The 12,057-nt window shown below is 45.9% G+C and overlaps 1 protein-coding gene across 6 annotated transcripts in view; it reads left to right on the top strand.

Moving 5' to 3' along the window:
- Positions 1-108: 108 nt before the first annotated feature.
- The window catches only part of tns1a (tensin 1a), a 61,957-nt gene continuing 50,008 nt past the window's right edge, over positions 109-12,057 (top strand). For 3 of the 6 annotated variants that reach the window (XM_058052532.1, XM_058052530.1, XM_058052524.1), the window contains exons 1-2: positions 10,185-10,321; positions 10,793-10,951. In XM_058052532.1, coding sequence (XP_057908515.1) covers positions 10,856-10,951 — 96 coding nt within the window. In that variant the 5' untranslated portion in view covers positions 10,185-10,321; positions 10,793-10,855. The other 3 variants (XM_058052528.1, XM_058052526.1, XM_058052525.1) reach the window with 3 other exon arrangements.

Raw genomic sequence — 12,057 nt, 5'->3', positions numbered from 1 at the left:
TGTCATAACCAGAGCAAAGGGCAGCTTTTGCAGATACTGTGCAGGTGTACCAGTTGTGCTGTCCTAAACTGAAATGGTGTGTTTTCCAGTGCCGTGAAGGTTCATTAATCTCTCAGCATCATGGGACTTGAATGAACCGGCCGCCCTCAAAGACCCATAAGGGAGCCTCACCGTTTACCCTCTGCTCAGGTCACTCTTCACATAGAAGGTGAGAGTTGTATGCTTGTCAGCCTCCCCAGCAGGAAAGTGGGTCGTGCTGGATGAGTTCCACCATATGGGCACAAGTATCAGGCCATACATTGCATCATCAACGTCATTCGGTTACTTTAACCCCATCATAATTGTATAATTTATTGTTTTCATTGAAGAAGTTAGTTCAGGCATGCACTTAAACCAAACCAGCAAGAAAATGCCAAACTTTAACTTCTCATGCTGAAATGTTAGTTAATATAGCTAACAACATATGCGAGAGATGGTGATGGTGAAGGGTAGACTCACATGCCCAGACTGCCTATTTGACTCAGGAATCAAGCATATGGAAGACATCAAGCAAAGTGATGGCATTTGAAGAAGGCGAAGGGTCTCATGTGACAGAACACAAAGAAAGCTACTAAAAGGCACATCTGCTCCACTGTAAGGAATCACTCCGTAAGTACATGCAACACATTTCATAACACATCACACCAGGAAATCTCAAGCATCACTCTTAGGATTCACTGCAGAAGCCCGAGTGCTCTCCCTGTGTGCAAGATGAATAACAACACAAAGTGGCACTTTTAATGAAATCAGCTTCACCATCATGAAAGAAACTGCAGCTCTCTGATCTATCTCTGGGCACCCTCACAGTTTTCAGCATCCCACCTGCTTCTTGTTGTTGAGTTAAAGTCATTCCAAACACAGCTGCACCGGGTTAGTTTGGGTCACTCCGTTTACTCTTAAAATCATCTTAAGACTTCTTTAAATGAGCTAAGTAGATGTTGAAGGCTGGGTGATGTTTTTTTTTTAAATCTGGTACATTCATTCATTCATTCATTTTCTACCGCTTGTCCTCACAAGAGTTGCGAGGGAGCTGGAGTCTATCCCAGCTGTTTTCTGGCGAAAGGCTGGGTACAGCCTAGACTGGTCGCCAGCCAATCACAGGGCACATATAGACAAACAACCATACCATACCAAACATCATACCAATGGACAAGCATGTTTTTGGGATGTGGGAGGAAACCGGAGTACCCGGAGAAAACGCACGCATGCACAGGGACAACATGTAAACTCCACACAGAGATGGCCGAGGGTAGAACTGAACTTGGGTCTCCTAGCTGTGTGGCCTGCGCGCTAATCACTCGGTCGCCATACAGCCTCCTCTGGTACATTTTCCACTAAAATTCCAAATTGCAAAAGATTATTATGATTTGTAGTAATATTAACTGAGCATTGCCTTACATTTCAGTCAATGTGGGTTAATAGCATGTGTTAGTTAAACAAGTCATCCCTTGTTTAACGTGGTGAATTGGTTCCAGACTCAACTGTGATAAGTTCATTTAAATATATGGAATACTTCCATGGAAAACGTGTTTACGACCATCTGTATGTTTTTCTCAACATTATTAGAGCACTCTAAACATGAATAACACCCCTATAGTCACCTTTACACTACTATTACCATATTGTAGATATAATGACAGAAATTAAGCAACTTATGACACATGTAAGACACATATAAGACACATGTCCATGTGTATTACTGTAAACATGTTCTGGTGCTAGTGGAGCTGAGTGGGGGGTGGACTTGAAGCAGCTTTGGGTGTCCAGAGTAGACTTTTGATGACCACAACCCGAGCCCCTACTGAGATAATTCAAACCCGCAATAAAAAGCCTATTGTTTAGGCGATTGACTCTGGTGCTTGTGTGTCTCAGTGTCTCAAATACTGCAGTCACATTACTGACACCTAGCGACCAGTGTAGAGTATTATGTGTCATGTCTTTGAATGTGCTTTCTGAATGCGTTATATTTGTTTGTTAATTCATTTGGTCACTTTTATGCTTGGAAAAAGCTTGAATGCTTAAATTAAGCAAAAAAAAAACATGAGATGTGCTTGAATATCCCTAATTGTTGTCATAATAGGTTGTATTCAACCATAAAAAAGCATGATGTCGAGGTAAACATTATCATGCCTGAGGAGCAGCCAGCACATCAACAAACCAACACAGTGATACACTGATACAATGCAGTTAAGTCGTCGAGTATAGTGCCTGTTCCTGTTTTTGAGGGTGAGCAGCCCATACCAGCTAGTAAAAGATAATGTAATAAGAAAAAGACAGAAAAAGTATTAATATATTTGAAAGACAGTGATAGAGTGAAGCTGAAGAATTTGAACCACAAAGAGGCGTGGGATTACTGCACCGTGATTATAATCAAGGTGAATTTCGTCCGACGTTTTGCTGCCCCCTGGAGGCCACTGCGACCGTAGCATTAGCCTTTCTTGCCTAATGGGCCAGCCGGCATGTTGCATTGTACTGGTAGTGCACATACTCGGCCTCTTTAGAGTGAAGTGAGGATGTTAACTGTGCGTGACACATCCACACTTTCACATTATAGCTTCCATCTTGGTTTTGCCACCCCACCGCTTTTCCTGCTGAGCTGGCAAAAAATTGGCTGCTGACTGCCGCTGGTTGTGTCTCTCTCCTAATGAGCTCCAATCCACATCTTGCCGTGCAGTCTGGTAGTGGGGCGATGTATTACAGAAAAACAGATGTTTAGCCAAACAAGCCTGTATGCCTTTATAATTGCATGCCTGCATGATGCAGTTTGTAATGCAGACCAGGCAAGCTAGCCACGCTAAAGGGCCTGGTCAGCCTTTACCAGCCTTGGACATTAACCTGATGCTGAAGTTCCTTGAGCATCCACTACTTTAATGCTCTTGTGTGTGGTGTGATTAGTACAGAGATGTTCTAAGAACTTTGAGAACTGGGAGACGCTAACCACTGTGCTGCCCACAAGGTGTTCAATGTGTTGGAATATTTAGTTTGTCTGGGATATCCTGTTGACCTTCACATCAAACCCCTGCACAATAACCTAAATCGTCAGCCAAGTGAGTGTAATAAAGCTAATGGAGCACAAGGGAGCAAGGGGGGGGCGGACACAAGGAGACAGTCCGATCTGCACTGCACTGCTGTTCATGCACGTGTCTGCCTTCACGCTCCTGCGATTGTACTCATATCAGCGCTGAGAGAGAATGTATCCTATTTATTTGTTTGTAGCCACCATCCATGCTTTGTGGTGTGAGGTATGGTCGTGCTGAGGTTAGCTGCAGGTTAAATCACCATGAAAACCCTTGCTGCAGTCACAGTGGACGATTCCAGAGCCAGCCAGTGTGGCGCTCTTCCGCCTGCCTTGTTGTGGTTTTCCACAGCCGCAGCTCACAATCGTCGTACCGCACTCCTCAAGACAATTCTGCCCTCTGTTAAATCACCTAGAATGGATATTTCTTTGAAGCGCGCCAATGCCTCGGCACCTGCAGTGTCAGTTAACAGGATTAGGCATGGCTTACATAAGTGTCTCCCATGGCAACGGTGGAACAGAGGCAAAGCTAAGGCAGGGAGGACAGCCACGCCAGCAAAACACCATCAGCAGTTTCCTTCGTACCCCGGAAGTTAATCCTTGTACAGATTTGCCTTTTGTCCAGTCATGATAGGGCACAAAATAGTGTGATGATAAGCAAATGTCATCATTTCCCGTCGTATACCACACAGGCATGTCGCCTCATGTAACACAGTTGAGCCCGATTTCAAACCTGCATCCACAGATCCCTACTGATGAGCTAAAAGCTGCGGGTTGTCAACTCGTTGTCCAGCGTAGCTTGAACGTATCAGGGAGTGACAAAAAAACCTGATAATAAATCTAATTGATCCATTCCAGTAATCCAATAATGTTAACACAAAACATGTTTTTATGGTTTCGTTTTACATACATAAAACATTTCTACATGCATATAAATCAAGCATGAAAATGAAAGGAAAACAAACATTCAAGGTTACTTTTACCTTCATTGAAGACGTGACTGACAAAGGACACGATGTGGCAGCAAGACTGACAAGGACACCACCTTCACGTTTTGCCATGAGTTATTTCCTGAATTCAATAGGGTTCCTCACCTTGTGTCTTCGCTTTTCTTTATTCACGGCTGCAAAATAACTCAGTTTAAAGCTAAATAAAGTTGCAACTGCCAGTATTTTGATAAAGAAGGTGATAAATACTATTGATTTGACTAAATAACTCATAGCCAAACACAAATGGTGGTCTCTGTGTTGATCTTGTTGCCACCTATTGTGTCTTTGGCAGCAATCACATCTTCAGTGAAAGTAAAAGTAACCTGAAATGTTCATTTAGCCCATTAACCCAAACTATAAAAACATGTTTTGTGTGAACATTTTTGGGAGTTGTGGCATAACTCTGTTAGTTACCAAAGAACTATGGCGTCAACCACTGAAGATGTTACAGGGGAGTGACGGAGCTGACTTTTGGTTCCTGTTTCAATGTAGCAGCAAGCTAACAGGATGTCAACAAGGATATGTGACAAACAGTACTTGATAATACTTTGTATGGACTCCATGCATGTCAAGCTCCACTATTTCCAGGGATTTGGGGGACACCAAAAATCACACGGACCAAAAAAACGGTACGTCCCTTTGTGACCGAGGTTTTAATGAAATGTAACTAATAAAAACATGGCCTCCCATCACCTTGCTTCACAGCCATGGTCACCATTTTTAGATTAGATTGATGTAAAAAAAATTGTAGTTTCACATCTGTATTTGATTTTATGGTTGTTGGCCTAATTCTGCTGCCAGCCTGCTGAGTCTTAACAACTGGTGTCTGACTCTACTTTTGCCTGGAAATGCAGCATCGCCTTGCATCCAAGTCCATGTGATTGGTGATGAATGTGTATAATTATAAGGGATGTATCAATTGATTCCTTGGCCCATTTAGGGAATGAAGGCTCTGCAGATCCCTGAGCACAGCGGACAGAACGAGCTGATTAATTCACTAATAGATATGTAGTGCTCACCATCCTCTCAGAACCAATCAAAGCTGAAATGCACGGCTGTGTTGTTTCTCTCTCAATTGTTGGTGCCAACCTTTTCTGCATGGTCTGCTTTAACCTTGAAACGCCCCCCCTCCTCCCGGCGCTGGTGTGTTTGTCGATCACAAGGGGGTCTTTAACCTACATAGGTAGTGACATTAGCGGGGCTAAAAGCATACCACAAACCCTACTGGAGAACAGCCAAGTCAGCAGCGGGATGCGGGCTAGCAGTTAATGTTCGGACATGCGAGTGTAGAGTGTGGCTTCCCTCTGGCTCTTTCCCAGCCCGAACACATTTTCCTGCTGCTGTGACCAGGAGGAGGACAATGACTTGAATTGAAGGCCCCTCAGGACAACGTTTGATTTCACACTTCAGTAACAGCCCGGTGAGATTGACAATGACCTTGATAGACTTTTACATCGTCACATGTTTATGTTGACATCCATAGCAGCCAACGGCTCGCCACTTTGTTGTGGCCTCTTATTGGCTGCAAAAACCGTGACTTGTGGAAGGCAAAGAGTTGAATTGGGGGTTGATTCTAATTTGGCCCGGCGCTGCAGCTGATTGTGGCGATAACTGTTGAGGAGCATCACACTGCTGTTGTCTGGCTGATGCGGGATTGCATCTTATCGGGAGCGTGTTCATCGCTGATTACCCGCCGCTTTCTGCGGCAGCACCCAGATCAGCCATCTTTGCCCATCCCATTGAAGCAAGACAGTAAAGGTGACAAAGGACAAATGCAGAATTCATGGTCATGGGCCCTACAATAGGAAATGACATCAAACGCGATACAAAGTCATCATCGGTGTGAATAACATGGTAAGAATACGCTTTTCTTGTTATGTAGCTTTTGATCAGTCGATGGGCAGCCTATTTCAGTTTAATGGTTGCTAGCAATAAATTACTTGAAAATGTTCCTCCCTACTTAAAAGCCCAAGATCCAACAGTGCAAAATGTAAATTTATGAAGAACTGCTCTCAGTGGGTGGAGTTACTCTTAATAACTTGGCTTAATAACTTAATAACACCAACTTTGGGAATTATTGTGTTGTTATTAATGTGTCCTCTAACATGATGGACAGCACAATAAAGATATAAGAAAGTTCCATCAACAGATAAACAATTAGAAATGGGGGTGGTGTTTTCCACAATGTTCTTCTCCCTCGGGTGTCCATGGAAAGTGCAGTTGGGTTTGTGGGGAGGCCCGGGTGGGTGGATAAGTGAGTTTACCTTGGCAGCCAGCCCCGGATGTGTCACCACTCATGGTCCTCCACTCTAAGTGCATCCCCGTCCCCTCACATAATTTGGCCCTGCTAAAGACAAAGCTGTCACCTGGAGGTTTTTCCCACTGAAGACGAGCCACGGCCACTCTGGGCAGGTCCTTCATCCTGACCTGCACATCGTTTATATGAAACAGTGTCAATTATAGCCTGAGACGCATGTGACACTGGATCATTGAGATCCAGTGATCCAGTGTCATTGAAAGTGAGTGATCAAAGCACAATCAGTGAATAGGCCAAGTCATTGATCGTAGGCCTCTGGGGTCACCTCTGTCTCTGCGACGCTTTCGCTCCAATCCGACATGATGAAGGACATTTTTGACACGGAAAGGTGTTACCGTTGTTGTGAATTATTACAGTTGGAGGGCTGCAGGCTGAATTGGGGGCCGGAGTAGGAGGATGCAGAGTGGACACTGCGTTAAAACAAAGGTTGGAATCAAATGAAAAGGAGGGACTGTTAGTATGAGCAGAAAAGAAGGGGAAGATGGATGAGTCAGCGCGTTAGTGAATGATGAGGTGTGTGATGGGACCTAATCTTGTGTGTGCTCCGTACAGTACACATGGTGTGCCCTGAATGTGAATGGGACGCTGGCGCAGGAACCAGTCTGTGTGGGCGAGTAGAAACAGATCTGCCTGTCACTCACAGCGCTGGCCAATTGCATTATTAGCGCACACAAGATCACTACTGAGCTCAATTGTAGCAGCAACATTTTTGTCAAATCTGATTTTCAACCATCCTGGCATCATTAATGGGCTCCGGAAGTTCCGGAAAGTCTTTTTGATTCCAGGATGTGAATGACTTCACTTACGTTGTTCAATCTTACATCCAGCTTTGAATAACCCCTCATCAAAATGAAGTGTTGGAATTGTCACTAAATATTTACATTAATCCTGAAAAGGGGTAATAAATTTCTCCTAGAACCATCATTTCATGAAGTAATCATGAAACTAATCTAGTAACTAACTGTAATTTTGCAGATAGGATAAGAGCCAGTATTTTGTTAGAAACCTATGGGGAAGTGCCATTCAGTATTTTCCTCAGGCTTTCCATTGCAAATGGGTGGTGTGATGGGTCAGCCGTGATTACAAGAGTGAGAGACACACAGTCCTTTATTAGTCCCACAAAGGGAAATTTCAGATTTCCTTTTCATCTGTCCATACATATACAACATACCATACAGTGAGACAAGAGGCAGCCAGGATTGGGCGATGAAGGAAGGGGAGGAAAAACAAGAACAGCAAGAGGGGAGGGAAGGGGAGGGGAAAAAAAACAAATTCCAAACCAAGTTCTTATAGATGAGCTCAGTGTTGGACTGTTAAAAAACCCTCAGCATACATTTGCACAAGTAAGCACATTTGTACACAACATGAACACAAGACTAGCGCAAAGAAGGGGAAAGGGAAGGTTGTGATCCCAGCGCGGCCCTCAGCCCGCCCCAGTCCCATGCAGCCAATTACGGCACTAGCTGTGGTACTCCATCACGCCCATCCCGAGGGAGGATATTGCGGCAAAGGTGTTGGATAATGGAAGTGATGTGTGTGCGAATGCGCATATGTTTTTGGATGCATATCTTTGGGTGAGTAGGCCTGAAGAAGTTCCCCCCGACAGGGGCCCGGTCTTGGGTCAAAAGGCAAAGCTGTCAGTCTACTAGTCAATCTACAGAGCCTCATCTATGGCCATACGCTTTGGATAGTGACCGAAAGGACAGGATCATGGGGACAAGCGTTGTACAAGCCGATACAAGCGAAACAACGAGTTTTCACCATCGGGCGTTTGGGCTCTCCCCTAGAAATTGGGTGAGAAGCACAACTGACAAGGACACCACCTCTCAAACACTGACACCGCTTCTCTGCATTGAGAGGACCCGGATGAGGTGGCTCCGGCATCTTGTCAGAATTCCTTCCAGACAGGGGGAGTTGTTCAAGGCACATCTGACCAGTAGGAGGCCTCGGGGAAGACCCACGAAGCGTTGGAGAGACTCTCACGTGGCTTGGGAACTCCTCGGGGTACCTCAGAAGTAGCTGAACATAGTAGCCGGGGAGAATGAAGTCTCTGCTTCTCTGCTTAGGTTGGATGGATGGATGGATCACAGAATTTTTTTTGTAATTTTTGAAATTTTCTTGTAACAGCTTCAGGTGGTGTTTGTTCACAAGTTGGCTTCACTTGGTTGTGAACGTGATTCCAGATTGAATATTTGATGGAGTCTAACCTCTCCCAGATTCTACCTTCAGTGGCACCCCAGGTAATTTGAGTTTGAAACCTCAGGTATCGACTCGCCCCAGAATAATATAATCACATTGTTTTCATACCGGTGTCATGGTGATCGAGTAGTTGGCACGCAGACCTCACAGTTAGGAGACCCGAGTTCAGTCCCACCCTTGGCCCTCTCTGTGTGGAGTTTGCATGTTCTCCCCGTGCATATGTGGGTTTTCTCCGGGTACTCCCACATTCCAAAAACATGCTAGGTTAATTGGCCACTCCAAATTGTCCATAGGTATGAATGTGAGTGTGAATGGTTGTTTGTCTATATGTGCCCTGTGATTGGCTGGCGACCAGTCCAGGGTGTACCCCGTCTCTCGCCCGAAGACAGCTGGGATAGGCTCCAGCAACCCCCGCAACCCTCGTGACGATAAGCCGTAGAAAATGAATGAATGTTTTTATCCATCTTCCAAAACACTTGGTGTTCGACACAGTAACAAAGTTTTAAGCACATTTAAAATAGAATTGGCAATGCGAGTTTTCTCAAGACAGTTCCCTTGACTGACTTTTATGCAGCCAACATTGGTTTCCACCGTGTTGATGGTTGTTTGTTTTTGTGTGCCCTTTCAATGACTGTCGACCAGTCCATGATGCGTTTGCAAGAAGTCAGTTGAGATAGGCTCCAGTTCTCTGCAACCCCGACCAGGATAAAGAGTGTGGGACCTAGATGGATGGATTTCAGTACTGCACAGCGTGATGTGCACTGAATTTTAGTTTAAACTTACTTCCCACTGCCATTAAAAATATTGCCATGTTTTCTCCATCTGAGCCAACATTACATCCCAGTACCAAAGCCCCTCACTTGTTTTGCACCCCCTTGCAGGCTATCCTAGCTCTGGTCCTCCGTGAGCTTTTTTTTTTTATCTGCCTCACTCACTGCTTTGATGTGTTGTGATTGTGTTGGTGTGTTGGTGGCGCCAGCGGTGGTGCACTGGGTTGGGCTGGGAAAGGGGGAGAGAAAAGCATTCTGCAGTGAAAATGTGCTCCCACTGAAGCGTAGAGAGACTGCAGCACCAGTGAACGAGCCCGTGCACCAGCAGCAGTTATCTGTGTGTGTGTGTGAATGTCTGAGTGTGTGTGAGGCTGAGAGAGAGGGAAATAATCAACCAAGACAATGATTCAAGACCTCACTCTCTCCCTTCCTTCATTTCCCTCAGCCCAATTCTGTGCACATGCTACAATCATCACGCTGCACTGTGCTCATTGCGCATGTTAGTGTGTGTGTGTGCATTCACTGGTGCTCTATAGGCACTCTCTCCCCTCTTGCATCTTTGTTTTTGCCGTTCCTCTCTGCTCCTGATGTCTCCCATCCATCCATCCATCTTGACATGTCCATTCACTCTTTCAGTCCATACTTCAAGTACACTCTCCCCCGTGGACGTCTTCTCTTCAGCTGCACTATCAAATGTAAACACAATGTATACACTCAGTCTGTTATTCCTCACTGCTCATTTGCCATCATTCTGTCTTCCATTCTCTACCAATCGTTCTGTTCCCAGTACACCCCTCGTTTTTTTTTCTCCCCTGACCCCCTCCCTTCGCTGGCTGAGTAAGTGCTGCAGCATCACTGCGTGTGTGTGTGTGTGAGAGAGAGAGAGAGAGTGAGAGAGCAGCAGCGTGTGCGTATGAGAGCGCAAAGCACCGGGGATCCTGAGCCTGGAGGGGAGCCATGCGATGAGAGGGGTGCTCTTCAGCCTGTGGATGTATGTGCCAGGACAGCGTTTTCTAATGCCTTTTTTTTTTGTCAAATGCGAGTGATGGTGAATGTGTATGTGGGGGAGAGAGTGTGTGTGAGACATGGGGGTGTAACAGTGTCGTCGATTAGTGTTGGACTATTCACATTATGCAGCCGACGATGCTCATGACACTAACACTGATCTAGACCGGCTTGGGAGGCAGAGGGGAGTAATGATGGATGGAGAGCCAGATGTCGGGGTCTTGATTCTTTGGGTTTCACTGAACCATCCAAACAGGGGTTTTCGTCCATTTTAGGGTAATCACTAGCCTCTCTAGCTCTCATGTAAAGTGGAATTGGAGACAGATAACCAAATAGGTAGTCCAATTTTTTTCCAAAAGGTTTAGGATCTTACACCCCGCACTCAGACTAAGCGAGAATTGTTTGTGCGGGGTCTGTTTTTTTAGTTTGACGTTGTTCTCTTTGGTGGGGCTTACAGGATCCTACCCTGGAGCCGAGCCGGAGATAAGAGGCTGGCAGAGGAGAAGGGACAAACACAGGCATGGCTCGCCTCAACTGGTGCCTGGCTGCCGTCATCAGCTGGGGCAAGTTCCTCTTCGCCTGCTTCTTTCCGCTGCGGGGGGCCAAGCGAGACAAGGTAAGACCTCTCTGAGGAGGGGGTGGGGGTGTGCCGGGATGGCCGACAACGGGAGGCTGAGGAAGGATTTGAGGGACTTGAATGGAGGACTTTGAGTTCTGCAAATCTGCACATTGGCTTTCATGCAGCATGTCATTCCACGGGAGGTGGGAACCACAGATATTCCTCCCAAAAATGTTACATGCTTATTTTTGCAGAAAACAAACATGGATAGGCCATGTGATCAAACCCCTCAACCATAATCAAGACAAGTCAAAGAATGGTGTCTGTGCTGTTGGGGGGGCAGTCATGCATGTGGTTCACAAGTGCTGATTCAAGGTCAGTGTTGCATCTGAACGTGGTCTCTCGGCAGATGGGACATTGGAATTGTTGGGCTCGGATTCTGGATGCACCGGGGGTAGTACTCGGTACTCGTCTCCATCAACTTGAGATGGATGCTCTGAACGAATGTCACCTTGCTGTCACAAATTGCAGTCCACTATTATCTCCACTGCACGTTTTGCTGCAATTGCTCATGGAGGCTGGAGTCTTTCATCCCCTCGCCGTGTTTTGCAATGGGACACATGCTTGCGTGAGAAAGGCCAAACAGAGTTGAACTGGTATCGGCTCCAAGTGCCGTCTTGGTCTGCCAGTATTGGTCATAGAAAAGCTGCGCCACATTTTGTTTTTTTGTGCGGCGGGTCATAAACCATGTGTCTTTGCAGAATGGCCAACCTTTTTGCCATTCACAAACTCAATGTCGCAGACTCACGTGAGGACAGCGAATGCGGCGCAGGCTAATCTTCCCATGGAATTTTTTTTCTGCCGGCCACTTCTTTAAATGACTGGAGCAAATGGCTACTGCAGTCTTTCTTATTGGCCAATTTGGTGGTTTGCATTCGTCTATAGCTTTGAAACTGCAAAAAGACATAACATACGACATGAGAAGCGGTTTGTTAGAATATGAAGAGAATGGTGTGCAATACTGCAACTGCCCGTCACTTCAAGCCCCAACACCCTCCCACTAGCACCCCCCCCCCCCCCCCCCACAGACCCCCATACACAATTGCCGCAGCTCCTTATCTCTACACCCACGCTAAATCCCAGCACAAGCTCCCTGTCGCACT

Source organism: Doryrhamphus excisus, chromosome 16 (assembly GCF_030265055.1).
Source record: "Doryrhamphus excisus isolate RoL2022-K1 chromosome 16, RoL_Dexc_1.0, whole genome shotgun sequence".
NCBI classification, from domain to species: Eukaryota; Metazoa; Chordata; class Actinopteri; order Syngnathiformes; family Syngnathidae; genus Doryrhamphus; species Doryrhamphus excisus.
This window is presented reverse-complemented; position numbering and strand designations above follow the sequence as displayed.